Source organism: Macadamia integrifolia, chromosome 9 (assembly GCF_013358625.1).
Source record: "Macadamia integrifolia cultivar HAES 741 chromosome 9, SCU_Mint_v3, whole genome shotgun sequence".
NCBI classification, from domain to species: Eukaryota; Viridiplantae; Streptophyta; class Magnoliopsida; order Proteales; family Proteaceae; genus Macadamia; species Macadamia integrifolia.
Genome location: NC_056565.1, coordinates 36,290,638 through 36,306,730, shown reverse-complemented (window position 1 = coordinate 36,306,730; position 16,093 = coordinate 36,290,638). Strand labels below are relative to the sequence as shown.

General features: G+C 36.9%; 2 protein-coding genes across 2 annotated transcripts; both read right to left on the bottom strand.

Moving 5' to 3' along the window:
* Positions 1–6,462: 6,462 nt before the first annotated feature.
* Positions 6,463–8,868, bottom strand: LOC122090078 (dynamin-related protein 4C-like). The gene has a single exon (XM_042659916.1). The coding sequence runs from the start codon at positions 8,734–8,736 to the stop codon at positions 6,700–6,702; it is 2,037 nt and encodes a 678-aa protein (XP_042515850.1). The 5' UTR covers positions 8,737–8,868; the 3' UTR covers positions 6,463–6,699.
* A 4,114-nt stretch (positions 8,869–12,982) lies between these two features.
* On the bottom strand, positions 12,983–14,002 carry LOC122088575 (nodulin-related protein 1-like). Its single transcript, XM_042657885.1, has one exon. The coding sequence runs from the start codon at positions 13,702–13,704 to the stop codon at positions 13,270–13,272; it is 435 nt and encodes a 144-aa protein (XP_042513819.1). The 5' UTR covers positions 13,705–14,002; the 3' UTR covers positions 12,983–13,269.
* Positions 14,003–16,093: the final 2,091 nt, after the last annotated feature.

Genomic DNA, 16,093 nt, shown 5'->3' with positions numbered 1-16,093 from the left:
GTTGTATGGTCTCTACATTAACATGGGGCAATGAGGGAACTGTTTGAGGTTTTAAAATGTAATTGCAAGCGTACGGATCAGTGTAGCTACGGGTCAAACACAGGGAGAGCAGTCACTTTAATTTTTTGCTTCTTTTAATAATACGAAAGTAAACCGATTAATGGTTGTGATCTAATTCTAATTACCGTCCTAAACAAATATATCTAAATAACATCCTAACCATTCGTCATCTAAGAATTTAAATACGTAAGCCATACAATTAAAATTAAATAAATAAATAGTTGAAAATAAACTCCCCACGCAATTAAAAAGTAATAAAGGAAAAAAAATACTGAAATAAAAATAAAGTAAAAGAAGGGGGATAAAGCTAAAGAGAGACTCACAAGTAGGTTTTTCTACTTAGCCCGAGGGATGCATCATAATATGAACTTCCCTACTTGACTAGAGAGTCACTCTTATAAGGGTTACTCTACTTGGCTTTAGGGAAATGGAGACAATTAAAATAAAAATAATAAAATGATGGTTCTATGGTTAGGAGGGGCAAACCAACACATACATTAACCATGAACCTTGGGGGAAAGGGATAACAATAATGTAATGACTGAAATTAAAATTCTAAATTAAGAAAGAAATGATAGTCAGAATAGGGAATGAGGGGGGGGGGAGAGAAGACTACTGAAGGAGCCTATTTACTTGAACTTCAACTCTTGAACTGAAAACTTGATCAATTTGAGATACTACCAGTACTAAAAACTAGATCTAGAATAAACCAAATCTGAAATTCTAGTACTAGAGAAAACAAATCTGAAGAAGAAAAAAAAATTGAACTTGAAAGACATGCTTTATAGCTTGTTCTTGTCACCTAGAACTAAGCCTAGAACTAGAACTTGAAAATTACAACTTCAATTGCTTAAACAATAAAAATAAAAGATTGAATCAAAAACAAAAGTGCTTGCATTAATTGAATAAAAATAACTTATAAAAGTGTTTAAAGCATAAACTTAGAACTAGAGCTAGAGAAAGAGAAAACTAGAGAAAGAAATAGAGCAACTAAAAAAAAACCCTAGAAGAAGAATGAAGCGCCTCCTCCCCTTATATTATAGAGAGAATGGGGGAGGGAAGCTAACGATTTTAGCTTCTAAAAAAAAAAATTATTTTTATCTTGTGGATGAGGTGGAGGAGAGAGAAGAGAGAAAACGTGTGGAGAGAGATCTTCCACCATTTTTCTTGCCTTTTTTTTTTCCTATTTTTTCTCTATTTTTCTATTTTTCTCTCTCTTCTTGAGCAAGAAACCCCATTTGGCTGATTTTTCTTGCTTGGATTTGGACAATGTTCTATTTTAATAGAAAATTCCATCCATGCCCTTTTTTTTTTTCCTATTTTTTCTCTCTTCTTCAAACTTGCGTACAACCATCTTGGCCGCTAAGAGATTCGAACTTGAGACCTTCTAATAAGCGAGTGATTTGCACACCACAACTCACCAACTAAACTAGCTAATTGTTGTTACAAAAAACGAATCTTCAATCACTTAAAGATATGGTCTATCGATCCTTGTTGGCATTTGAAATATTCCTTGTACGGGTGGCCATATGATTGTGTACTTTTAATTAAATATATCTATCTTGCTCAGAATTTCATGCTCTTCGTAACCATGAAAAAAAATAGGACCTATTTATATGTAAAATTGGAGATATAGTGTCCGATAGTCCTTAAGGCCTTGAAAATATAAAACCTGCAAAAAGAGAGTAAAACACAATATAGTTCAATTCTAAATATATAAAATGCATATTTTACTATACTAGATTTCACACATAAATATGCTCATCAGGAACGTATATGAGCATCAATAGGGGTGGGTTTTTTAGATTTCATTAGGATGGTTTTGGCTCATTTGATTTGTGTTTGAACATAAAGGCTACGCAACTAGGGAGCATTCATTTCCCCATAAGACAAATTTTAAGTAGTTGAAGAGTTGTGATAGTAAAATTTATTAAATAATTTATATCATAATGATTAATAAACTACCTATCTGTATATCATTTACACCAACCATGCACAACCAACAGAGCTACCAATAGTCAAACTAGCAGACTCTAATTCAGATTAGGTTCGGTACTTAAAGTGGATTTCAAAAGAAAATTAAAGGGTCTGATCTTAAGCAAATGGTAACATCTCTGATATTTTCTCTATCCTATTATGATAATGTGAGCCCCATGCGGATCCATATGAATAATGCCATTCTCCAGCCTCTCATTGGCGTATCATACAAATTCCCTACGTACAATGCCCTTGATGAAAACTCTCCTTTATTTTTTATTTAATCTTTGATATAATCTAGACATGTCATAGTGACATTTCATAAAGCATTCATTTCCCCAAAATTCTCCCCAATAATTTTGACATTTTATTGTAAAACTCAGGTATATCAGGATATTTCATGTAAATGATCAAAATCTATCAACATATTAAACTAAATTTTTATCTCAAAATATTCATATTTTGCTTGTGTTAATAAGCTTTGGATTATTTTTGCTATTTTGAAGACCGGATAGAGTGTATACTCCAATGAGTTCAAGGGTTTGATTCTCTTATCTTCACCTTGTGCCAGAAGGCACCCCCTTCCCCCACCCCCCTTCCCCTTTTCCTCCTCTTTTACCACCAAACACATAGCACCACTCCCACAAATAAACGAATAAATAAATAAAACACTTTCCAAACTTTTTTGGTATGTATAATGACTATTCATTACTAGAGGCCAACCTGGTGTCATGATGCACATCCCCCACCCCCCTCACATTAGTTGTTTATTTTAGAGGTATCATCGGTATTGGATATTTATTCATCATTTGGGACTAACATCATCAACTTAGGGCCCATTTGATAACGTTTTAAGAAATGCGTTTCTGGCATTTCTGTTTTCAAAAACGGCAGAAACGGAATAAAAAACGTTTGATAAAACTATTTCGTTTCACTAGTTTTTAGAAATAGAAATTTCTACCTATTTATGGTTCAAGAAACTACTGTTTCTCTGTTTTTTAAAACGACTCGTGGTCATTCTTTCGCTTATTACTATCGACTTCTAGAAACATGACTTATCAAAAACCCTCAATTCCGTTTCTGTTTCTAGAAATGGAAATTTATGTTTTTGTCGTTTCTTAAAACAGAAATAACATAAACGTTATCAAACGGGCCCTTAGTATTGTACTGCAAGTGACTTTTCCAAGTTCTATCACAGCTCTCAAGCTTCTTTATCTTCAATTAATGGTTATTTGTGATATAGTCTATAATTTTTTTATTTTATCAACTATCTATATCTATGAAACGATTTTTTTTTTTTAAGGGGGTTGATATACCAATGAATTGGAAGAAAATTTGGTATCATGTCTTCAATTCATAAATATAGAAAAACACCAGCACTTTCTTACCTAACATTTGAAACAAAAAAATAATTTTAACTTGAAAATGCATTATTTTTGTCATGTGGAATGATGATGCGGCAATTCTAATGTTGGATTGTAAGAAAATTGATATAGGTTAGCCACGTATTAAATTACAGAGTCTAATTCAATTAATACCTTCCCGTGTATTACATGCATCCCCTATATGTCCATGCATGCCATAGTACTCTCACTATTACTATGGACTCTTCTATACTCCTGAATTTTTTAATCTCGGACAATTTTCTACATGGAAAAAATTAGGCTAGAAATTTTCATGAGAAAAATAATAGGTTGAAATATTACATGTGATTATAGTCCTTTAAGGCCTACTTGTCCACAAAATTTGACTCAATTTAATCAATCACATGGTAAATAATTGGACCACCTAAATAGGCTTATCAAGATAGGCAATTCTGCATAGTGGGCATCCAACTATGTAGCTTAAAGCACTTCTGATTCTTATAATTTTGTTTTTTTTTTGGGTTTTGGGGGTTTTATATGGATCAATGCTGACTTAGAATTGCATTTGGCAAAATTTGCTTCTTTGAAATTAATCTTCAACTTTTTGTGTTTTGGGAGTGGTCTTCCTTAATTTTGAAGTGACATTAATGTTGCTTCTCCTTCTAAAAGTTTCTTCTCTTTTTCTCTTTATTTTTAGGATTACCTTATTATAAGAAACTTATTTAAGAATAGGAGGAAGTGTATGTCTTGTGAAAGAATCAATATAGAAAAGCATGGATAATATCAAAATGTGGCCTTATCAATCAAGTACTCAAGTTGAGCAGATATATTATGAAATCATCCTCTTCATCTAATTAATTATGTTTTGTTTTTTGTTGCATGTATATTTTTTTATTATTTTTCTTTTCTATCACTATATTACATATCTATATAGCTACGTTTGGTTGCAATGGAGATTTAAAGGGAAGATAAGTGAAATCTTCGAACTGAAAAAAGAAGCTTTTGTAATTATTAACTCATGTGATTGTATAAACTATATAAACTTCTTACCATATTTAGTAATAATACATTCTACATTTTATTTTTATTTTACATTTTATAGTAAATGGTTTTATATGCAAAATAAAGTGAAATTTAATAACCAGATATAGAATAATTTCAGAATTAGTGATATAGTCACATGGAGTAATGATTTAAAAAAAAAAAATTTTTTTTTGACTCAATTGAATTTTTTAAGTTTTGGGATTGAGTTTGAATACAGTTAAGCTGTCCAAGAAGATTTTACCTTTGTAATGTGGGTTAAAATCATAATGAGTTTCAGCATATCTCAGGATCCTTTGAATAATAATTAGGAGCTCCTACTACTTGAGCTTTCTCTCTTTTTCTTCAAGTTTCTGTTCCTGCATTTTGTTCCTTGTGGGCCTGACAGCCCATTTTACATTTGGGCTCCACTTTTTTCCTGTGTTCTGTTTCTTGTGGGCTTGCAGCCCAGTTTACATTTGGGCTGCACCACCACATATCTTCTTCCCTTCTAAAGAAATTTAGAAGATCCCACTTCAGAAAAAAGGAAAAAGAAAGAAAAATGCCCCTCTTTATCCAGGGTCTGTTTGGTAATTTGCTTAGGGGATGGTGAAATGGTTTTTTTTTTTTTTTAGGGTGGGGTGGGGGTGAGGGATTTCCGAAATAACTGACCCACCCCTCCCCCTAAATGGAAAATTATATCTATATTGATGCTTGTTCCTATTCTTCCATTGATCCTCACACATGTGTAGAGCCACACTCTTTCATAGGAAACATTTCTCTCTTTTTGGGGGGAAAGAGTTCTCAATCCAGGAGTGTGGCCCTATACCAATGCGGGCCCATGGGAACGCACCCAAAAGCATCAATAAGGTCGATATTTCACCTTTGATGGGGATGCTGGGTGATCATTTCAAAATTGCCATTTAAATTGCAGATTCTGATTCAAATAAACCGATGAAAAAAAAAAAAGCATTCCATCATAGTTTTCCACTCAATCCCAACAACCAGCTTCACCTCTTCTCGAATCTGGTTTTGGATGATGGTGAAAGACTTAATACATTGTTGCCTACTTGATTACTGGCAAACAAAAGCAGAATCCGGCCATGGCAAAAAGTAAACATAACAACTGATTGAAACTGGAGTTGAGGACTTACCTCCCTGGGGTCCCAACGTCCGGACCATCATCTGTCCAATGCTGGTTGTTCCTCTACGGCAGTTACATGAACTGTTTCTGGTTTCTCTCAGGCAATATGAGAACGTGGTAGGACCAAATGGGACGATGACAGGTTTCAATGACATGAGTCGTCACCTAGATTATGGTCTAGGATCCACACATAAAAACTATTGATTCCAATTTGAATCATAGCTACTTAAAACGAGTTTTTATAAATGCCATTTTATTTTCTAAGAGGAGCCCAAGCAGCCGGCCATCAAATTAATAGTGAGTTAGCGACACTTGAATTTTTCAGCCAAGCTAGGTTGGGATAGGGTTGCCGAGTGAAATGAAGGGATGGATTATGCAGTCAGATTTTAGTCCAGTCTCTATCACTTACCATATATTTATGCAAAGTGCCACTGAACTCTTGTACGAACTGTTCAAAACCCTCAATAGCAACCACAATACTCATCCTTTTGCAATTCACTTGCATTTTGGGGGTTTAATCCAGAAGTCAATAAACTTAAAGATGCCTCTCTGGTTGAATGGTATAGTCTGTGGTTCTTAATATCCCAAGTTGGCATTGTATCCAATAGTTTTTGGGATGCTGAAATCATCCTTTCAAAATCATTTGAGGTTTGGAAATTTCTCATCCTTGCTTACCTACCTTACCTTATTTTCATATGATTAATGAAATGGGATTCTTATTAGTTTGGCCCATCAGCTTAATTATTAGATGGGTTGGGCAAAACTAGCACAGATTTTAAAACTAATGCTCTAGCATGACATGAGTATTACTACTGCAAAAGAAGAAGGAAGGAAAAAAAAGGGGGGGGGGTAAAAAGTTTCAAATACAACATCACAACCGGAGATGAACACACTTGATTGCCAACCCAATCAAACTGCTATTAGATCCTAAGGATATCAATTACTTGGTAGTTTATTTCAGCAAGAGTACCTAACTAGAACTTGGCACAATAGTAAAGCTTCCCCAACAGCAACCCCAGGAAAAAAAAGAGGAAAAAACATAATAAAACACCATAGTAGCAAACCAAACACACCACCAAATACTATAGTAGACCACCCTAGGAGAGATGGAATATGAAGGGGGGAGAACAGAATTCAGAAGCCCACATCAACAGAGTGGTTGGGAGCTTCAATCCTATCCATAATGTTCCCCAAAACTTCCTTGCATTCCCTGAGTAGCTTGATACTCTGGTTGAGCCGCTCACGCTTGGTGGCCACGGAAGGTGATTCCTCCAGCAACCGTTCGATGCCACGGCCACTAGGTCCCATCAGCTCATTCACTATCTCCTTCTCCATCTCTCTGTTCACCAGGTTCTGCACACTGAACACAAGATGAAGAGCCAAGTTATCCACCAATCTCTGCAACACAATCTCCCAATAAGCAATGATTCTCATTCTCATGTCAAATGCCTGCTCCAACATGGCCTGATGGTACCCTCTTAGATGCTCAACCTCCACTTCACCTACATCTTGTATCACGAACTTATTATACGATTTGAAGTTCTCCATGAAGCTCGGTAGTTGTGCTATGAGCTTGCTCCATTTTGACATGTACTTTGGGTTACATGTGTAATCTGTGAGCTTCTCCATCTCCGCTATCTCAATCACTCGATCAACAGATTGATCCTTCATCTTCAAAATCAAATTCAGTGCCGCCCTTCTGGTACAAGATTGAAGCTGTGGGTAGCTCTCTGAGTGGAATGTCAAGACATGAACAACCACACTTTCGATATAATTCCAGACCTTCTCAACGAATTCAACTGGAGTATTCGATATCTCCTTGACTCTCCTTTGTAATATTCCAAGAAAGGCCGTGCGAGGGAGGAAATTGGGAAGCTCAATCCCTTTGGCTTCCTCTAAGACCTTAGTTTCCTCCATTAAGAACTTCGCTGCAGAGTCCTTCGACACTCGATCTAGTTCTTTCGAGTACCCATTGAGCATATCAGCCATTCGAGCTGTGCAATGCATGTCCTTCTTCTTTGGGTACTCATCAAACTCTCCTCTGATGAGTATTTTCTTGAGAGATTCTTTTGCAGACCCAATAATCTGCATAAAAGCAGTCATTGCATCTGCCACATTGGATAAATGCTTGGGCAATTTGTTCAGCTCAGAAACATTGGAACTGAGCTTCTGGTTGATCTTCCTCACTATGTCTGGCAAGCATTTCCCCAGACTAGTTGCTTGGATCTGCACAAGCTTTTGTGCCAAAACAGGGATGCCCACAATGGATTTATTGATCTTAGAAAGCAGGAGATGCGATTCAAACAATTTTTTCTCTTCGCTTCTTGCTTCCTCATATGATTCTTCTCCAATTCGATTCCTTACACAGACATAACCGAGCCCGATGTTCACATCGTCTGCAGTGACCTTCTCAAGCAGACCTTCAGGAGCTTGATCAGCCTTGGTGACCACAGCCAATGTCCTCTCGCCGGTCCTGTCAACGCGTTGAGACATTCTAATCGATTCGCAGGTCGGGAAATCAACAGTAGCCGATAAGACATTGAGAATTATGCTCTCTTTTGGAGTTATATACTCCATAATTATGTTTGAAATCTGCTCGTAGATGTCTTCAGGCTGCCCACGAACAGGAACTCTAGTGATTCCAGGCAAATCAACCATGGTCAAATCAGGGACACTTTTCTTCTTCACGACAAGAGTGATAGGGGTATGGGAGATTCCCTTAGAATCACCTGCAATCTCTTTAGTGGCTTCTTCAATGGCTTGGGCTACATGGGCTTCATCTGTAGGGACTTCTTTGTTGTTAAACTCCAAGTGAAGCTCTGGGTCGGGTGATGAGTGTTGTTGAAGCCTCATTACTAGGGGGACACGAGTGCAGATGCCGATACCTCGAGGGAGGCTAATGCCGGCAAGGGACTCAAGAACACTGGATTTCCCAGAGGATTGATCACCAACAACAACGATGGTAGGGAGCTCAATACCTTCTTTCATGACCTTCAGTTGGCGTAGTTTGTCAACCGCGTCAAGCAGAGGCCGAATCTTGTCATTGTAAGTGGCATAGAGAGCCACAGGAGTTGCAGATGTGAGCTCTGCTTCATCAGTGGAGCTTCCAAGACCAAACCTCACCATTTTCTCTTCAAGAGGTGTTCCACTTGGCACAGAGTTTAGTGACATGGACACCTTAAAAGTGTAAGAGAGATATAGAGAGATCCACAGAACCTGAGAAAGCTGTTTGGGGCTTGTGGAGGGAAGAGAGAGAAAATTAAGTGAGAATTATGGAAGGTTTTCTTATAACATCTAGTGTTGGGTTGTGGTGTTTATATAGGTCTTCTGTTGGAGAGGAGCTAAGAAACTCTTTGAGGAACCTTAGTCGTCCTTTTTTCTACTAGTTTTCTTAGCCTGGTTAAAAAGCTACCACCTCCTATTGTTTATGTACTGGTGGTACAGTATGAGAATTGGAGACAGGAAATGGCATTCACTTATGTGAAGACTTGACCCAAGAATTGGACATTGGCAATGGTTCAGATTGCTCGCCTTGGATGTCTTGGATCCGGATCATATCCAGCGTGGGAGTGCATCCAGTGTGCATCCGATGATTGATAGTACCCGGGCATACTTCGCAAGAGATTCCCAGCCATTGGATGCATGCTGAATAAACTTCCATGCCATTCCAGGTGTCTTTACTTTGCTGGTGAATTTACATTCAGTTTTGACTTCGCTTGGTAACCAAGAAACTCAAATTTTAATTTCTTTTTGTCATTTACTTTTTATTCTTTAGATCAAGAGCTCAATAATAGAGGTTAATGCTTGTACGATGTTTATGTTCTTTTATCACCAAAAGAAAACCGCCTGCTTCCTTTTCCCATGTTCAGTGACTTTCTTTGTGACCTACTTTCGGAGATTCCTTGTACCACACCGGCCTAGGTAAAAGAATACCTCTTCAATTAAGAAACAACAGTACAATACCAAAAGATTACCCAAGGTTGGGTTTAAGTTGTGGTCTCTGGCTAGCATAGATAGTACTAAAATATGAGGAAAACATGGCTTTTGGTTTCCAGTCATTACTGCAAGGCAGGTTGGATCGAGTTTTAGTCGAATCAAGATGTTGGTCATAGGTTCAAAACCTGGAAACAGCCTCTTCTGCGAAGCAGGGGGAAAGGCTGTGTAAAACTTGCCCCTCTCAGACCTCACAGTAGTGGCAACCTCGTGCATAATTGCCACATCATTATTGCAAGTCACTCAACTGAGTAAATCCTCAGTAGATTCCATAGTCCATTTCAGGCTAAAAAAACCTTTTGGCATAATATATATACATGGATATTTTATATTTACAAGGGAAATGTTATTTATTTGATAAGCCTATCAAAGCGAATCTTCCTCATCATACCATGTGGAATCATAAACTGGCAAATCTATCTAATGAAAAGATAGCACATGGCCTAAATCAGCCGTAGTTCAAATTTCATGGTCTAATTCAATCAAATATCCTTTTGTGTATTGACATACATCCACATATATGTCATGCACGGTCCAACATAAAATTACAATCCACCCCTTGTGAAATAAAAAAATCCTGATGCCTTTATTTTGTTGCCAACACGGGGGCCACCTGACCAGGTAGTGATCTCTTACCCATCATATTAATAAGCAAAATAAAAGAATAGGTGGTATACCTTTGAAGATAATTAGATATACTATGAACCTTCGATGATTGTCATTCTATTAATTCAATTCTAAAGAGTCTAAGATTATGATATAGAATTAAAGACTTAACGAACATTATGCTTTTGTAACTTTGTTTTTCCATGAAAAATTTAAGTTTGTTGGTTGCAAGAAAAATTAAAGGGAGGGAAAGTGAAATTTCCAAACCTGAAAAGAAAAATTTTGTAATCATTACCTCACATGATTATATCACTAATTCTAAATCATTTCAAATTTGATAATAAAAATTCACTTTACTTTGCATCCAAATTCTTTGAATTTCAAAGGTAAAATAAAAATTACATCTAACAAGTATTATATTAAATATGTTAAGAAATTTATACAATCATGTTGGTTAATGATTACTAAATTTTTCTTTTTAGGTATTATTCTTTCCATTGTTTTTTTATATAGAGAAAGAACCAAATCTTGTATAAATAAGTAGTTGGAAAACCATGCTTCACTCAAGTCAAATCAAAATAGAATCATGTGGATTTGGCCAAGGTGAAAAATAACAAGATTCGGCCATGAATCATCCAGTCAAATAAGACTCAGTATTTTTACCCGAGTCACTATAAACTTGGCAAATCTAGTCATTTTTTAAAAAATACATAGTTGACTACTTCAGTAAATGTAATAATATCAATGCAAAAAAATATTCCATTTCCTCTCTCTCTCTCTCTCTATATATATATATATATAATTCTTTAATATCAAGTTGGATTAGTTGATAAATAATCATCTTGCCTTTCCGGGGCAAGTCATTGACTGTCCAATAGCTAGGCCTTGATATTTAAAAAAAAAAAAAAATAGAGATTTTCAAGCAAAAGAAATCAATATTATTCATCGGGAAAAGGTTGGGTATGCCGCCGATATCAAGTATGCTAGCACCCATTGTGTCTATCTCTCTCTTCCTTTTTTCTGAAATGACCCCCATATCCTTCCTGAATGATACTCCATCATGTGTTCCTATTGGTGCTATCCGCTAGCATACTTGGTATCGGCGACATACCTATCCCTCTCCCTTATTCATCTTCTACGTTATAACATTTTAGGAAACAAATAAATTTATAAAAATTACAAAAAATCCAATAATTATTATCATGGAATCATTTTTTTAATCCCATGAAACCTTTGTACATGTTCCCAACAAGTATATGCATTGGATAAAAGATAAATACAACTCAACGTTAACCCAACTAAATGGGATCGGCTATATGGATCATTGCTCTTCAATCAACAAAATAAATAATGAATAGATAAGGGAAATAATATTTACCATTTCATGTTAAAAACGTGTAGAAAATATCAATCTTAAAACAATGAGAAGAATGTATAGAAAACATGAAAAAATAAGGTAGTCATAGTTGATTATTTCACTATTGAACATGTTTGCAATAGCATGAACTCAAAATTCTATGATATTTGATTTTCTTATATTTTTATTTTTTTATATCAATTTATACATATTTATTATATAAAAAAATGATTCGCCTAATTAATCTTGATCATACCTAGTCACCAGGTTTTTTGAAAAAACGAGTCAACTAAGAAAACCTGATTTTCCAATTATTATAAAATGAATCTGAATTTTTGGGAAAGAGATCGATGCCTAGTGGGTGGCCTCGGCACTAGTGCGACGGCCATTGAGATTGTATGCAATTTTGCATGCCCTTGTGTCTTGGGGCAAGGGCCAAACTACTAGGAAGTTTTTCTCCTTAAATTAAATAGGGGAAAAGAACCCTGCTAGGTAGTGTAGCTACTGTGCCAGACATAGGGTTGAAATGACCACCACACCCCCGTGAAATACAAAAATGCCTGTTGGATGCCTGATTATGCACAATGATTGGCCCCCAGATTGGTACGTTGCCGGGCAAAGAACCCTCTCTAGTTAAATATTTAAAGGCAAGTGGTTCTCTGTTCGAGGGGTTGGCTACGCCAGAGCTTCCTATATCTCTCTCTCCTCTCCAAAACAATGGGGTGAATGTGCGTCTTTTCACAAGATTTTATCCGTAAAATCTGTTTATCACTTTCAATGTAACTAATGATGAAATTTAAACAAAGGGGCAAATATGTCTTTTCACAAGATTTTCTCAATAAAATTTGTGTATCACTTTCAATGTAACTGGCAACGAAATTTGGGTTGCAGCCAAAAAGTAACTGTTATCTCTGTGACAGCCGAAAAATAGAATTTAAAGGGTATTTGATAAATACAAAAACCTTTGTGAACCCTAATAAGAAATGAAATATTCCATTTCTTTAATCCATCAACAACTTGTGGAATCTCCTTACCAAAAAAAAAAAAAAAACCCCTGTGGTATCTGTGAGTTAGTTGGTTCTCCAATGAACTTCTTTTCAATGGCCTTCATACTTCTAAACTGTTGACTTTGATAAAAATCCGATCTCTGACATCTTTGGTTGATCAAATGATCTTGAATTCCTTCCAATTGATTCTGTATCAAGTAGGAATAGCGAAAAATCATTTTAACGCCAATTGGCCATACCTCTCTTTTTCTGTTCGAAATAATCGCAACTAATAGTCGCAGCTCTTGCAAGAACAGAAAAAACCACCCAAGAACCACTGATTTCCGGCGGCGGAGGCCGTCGTTCTGCACTTCATCACTTGCTTGTTAATAATAGAGTAGATCTTCTTTTCTTAGCTCAAATTTGCTGGTTAATTAAGCAGAGTTAACAAAGATGATTAAAAAAAAATAATAAATATTCGAAGAATTCAAAGAATTGCAATTATTGGGAAATAGATGGAATTGGGTTGTTTCTTCAAGCTCCCCTTTCTCCTTACAGGATCTTCTCTATCCAACCCAAGGATACCCAATTGCCACAATCGATGATTTCCAAACCCAGAGAAGTCTATTTATTTCTTAAAAAAGAGTAATTAACAAAAAACTTAAAAAACTAAATTGGGTTTGGACAGAGAGATACAATCATACAATACAAATGAGTAGTTTACAAGAAAAATTAAGCAAACGACACACCCAGCAGAAGAAATCAGTGCTTCTTCAAGAAGCCCTGAGCCAATTTGATGTAATCCTCGAAGCCACCACTCTCACTGTGATTCCCACCACCACCACTTGAATGTGAATGTGATTGGGTGGAGGTTGTCGTCGTTGAATGGCCGGAATTGTTGGTGGTGGTGGTGCTAGTGGAGGAGGATTGTGAAGAGTGGTAGTGATGAAGATACTGCTCGGCCTTCTCCACATACTTCCCGACTCCCTTCTCTTCTAACTTGCCGTAATAGGAGGCGGCACCCATCAGATCGGCAGCGGCTCCGGCAACCTTTCCTTTGTCAATCTTGTTGGTCTCATGGTGAAGCCCAGCTTTCGCCGCCTCTGCGATCACCTTGGCACTGGATATCAGCTCGGATTTGGAAGGTTGGTGCTTGTGGCCGTGGGTTGTGTGTTGCTCATGAGGATGCGAATCCATGGAGATTTTCCAAGAGGAAATTCGAACCACCTTATATCTATAGATTGATCGCTTAGAGATCGAGATCGACACCGAGATCTGGATCGAGAAAGACGGATTGGTAAAAATATAACTAGAGTTTCTGGAAGAAGTATGTAGATCGGAAACAGCGTTATCGCGTAATTCTAATATCGCAGACACGGTTGGGCCTCGGATGCTGCCTCCATTATTAATTCACAATGAGTTCGTGGAGGGAGTCGTTAGGGCGCGTTTGGTAATGATTGTTTCACAGAGCTGATTGGGTGAAGAGGATTAAAGCGTGAGAACAATACTAACCGGATGCTCTATCTTATTTTGGGGTTGATCCATCCGTCTGACTTAATTATGCCCGACCCTAACTTAAACTTAGGCCAAGTATTGGGCTGGGGAGAGGCTAGAACTGATCACGCTACACTAACCAATAATCTTTCTCGGTCCTAGTTCTCTTAAAAGACGTCTTTGACCCTTATTTGATGGAGGAGAGAGAGAGAGAGAGAGAGAGAGAGAGAGAGAGAGAGAGACGGGAAGTGATAGCGTGGCTCCTGCTCTGGATAAAGAATTATTTTCTCAAATTAAAAGGGTAATTTACAGCGTCATCTCCTAGAGAATGTCACAATTAGAAAGACATCCTGAATAATATCAAATTACACTCGCACCCCCTATCATCAGTCGCCGTTATGAAATATATCTCAAATGCTAATCTACATTTTTTTATAAATGCCAAAATACCCTTCTGAAAAGTGAAGTACCTAATATACCCTCACTTAACTCCATATTAAACCTAAAAAAAAAAAAGACCTCCATCCCCATATCGAAATTGTGCTCTTCATCCCAAAGCCTTTACTCTCCATGAAGAGTAGTGGCGAAGGGTGGTAACGAGTGACGACGGTCTACGACAAGTGGTGACCGAAGTCTGCACTGCATTTTCATGTGCACGGGAAACCCTCCTTGAACTCCAAGGTGAATGTGAGTGGAGGTTAAGGGTAATGAGGAACTTGGGTAAAATATGAACGGGTCATTTGTTTTATACAAAAGGGTATAACCGTTATTTCAACTCTTCATTTAACAACTGACAATAGGGAATGCGAGCATAATTTGGTATTAAACAGGGGGGTGTCTCTCTAATTGTGTCATTCTCCTAGGGGATGACATTGTAAATTATTTTAAATTAAATGGAGGTAAAGAAATATCTCCAACCGCACGGCACCTATGTCAACACGACACAAATGGACATAAATAAGGGCGGATTTTTTAGTTTTGCAATAATGAGGGCATCATTTCATTGTCCTCAATGTCTCATAGTAGGGGCCGCAAAAATAATACCAAAAACACAACTTCGATTCATGAAAGCACAACTACCACATTGCATTGGCAAACCATAGTTTCATTTTATATGGAATCATAGAACGCCATTTCGCTGTGATAAAATCAGTGGCATTCTTAAAATTTTGTGGTTCACTTTTAAGTTAAATTTCACTACTCATGGTTCAATTTGAAGTCACTTTTAAAGGTACTTTCACTTTGATTCTAACTGAAACTTGACCTATGAAGTAAGTATGTAGTCAGCCCGTTTTGCCTCTCTTCAATTACTTGCCTCCTTCCATTTTTCTTCGAAGGCAAAACACCTCTTAAATGGTGTGTACAAGAAATATGGCCCGAATTCCTTTACACCCTCGTCACATAACAAACAATGTGGCAGCTTACATTGACACTTCTTTTTTGGTCATGTGAAACACCAATTTCTAACCCCTCATTAATATAGCGTGCAGATTTTACACGTGTTCGTTCTAGATTGAGAGGTCACAAATGGACTGCTAAACACACTTGGTGATACAGTAGTGATATCACAGCGCCTCACTATAACATTTTGTACACGTGTTCATTCTAGATTCAACTGTGCATTCATCCAATCAGAGAATTGTTTATTTTGGTGGTTCTGTTCACTGTACAGAAGTAATGTGATTCAAATTTCTAAAAGGACAGTTAATGCATATTGCCTTGGGAAAGTTTAGGTGACTCTTTGGTAGCTTCCCTTCTCTCACTCATTCTTTGAATCATTGTGGAGAGTTCTCAAACTGATGCCTTCTGCTGCTTCGTTATCATCCATCATCTAATAATGCTTTTTTGGAGACACCAAACGATACAAATGCTTCAAGGTCCTTCACTCCCCCTATATATAAATGCACAGCTACATTGGTCTATCTCATCTCCATAACCCCAAAGAACAAAAAAGAAATCATGGGTTCTTCAGATTCTATAAGTTCTCTGCAAGAAAGTTTTGTAGCTTTCAAATTAAGTCGTCAATCATCTTCTCCTGCAAAAGAAGATTACTTACCAACAATGTCACAAGCTGCTCCTCTTGTGGCTACTT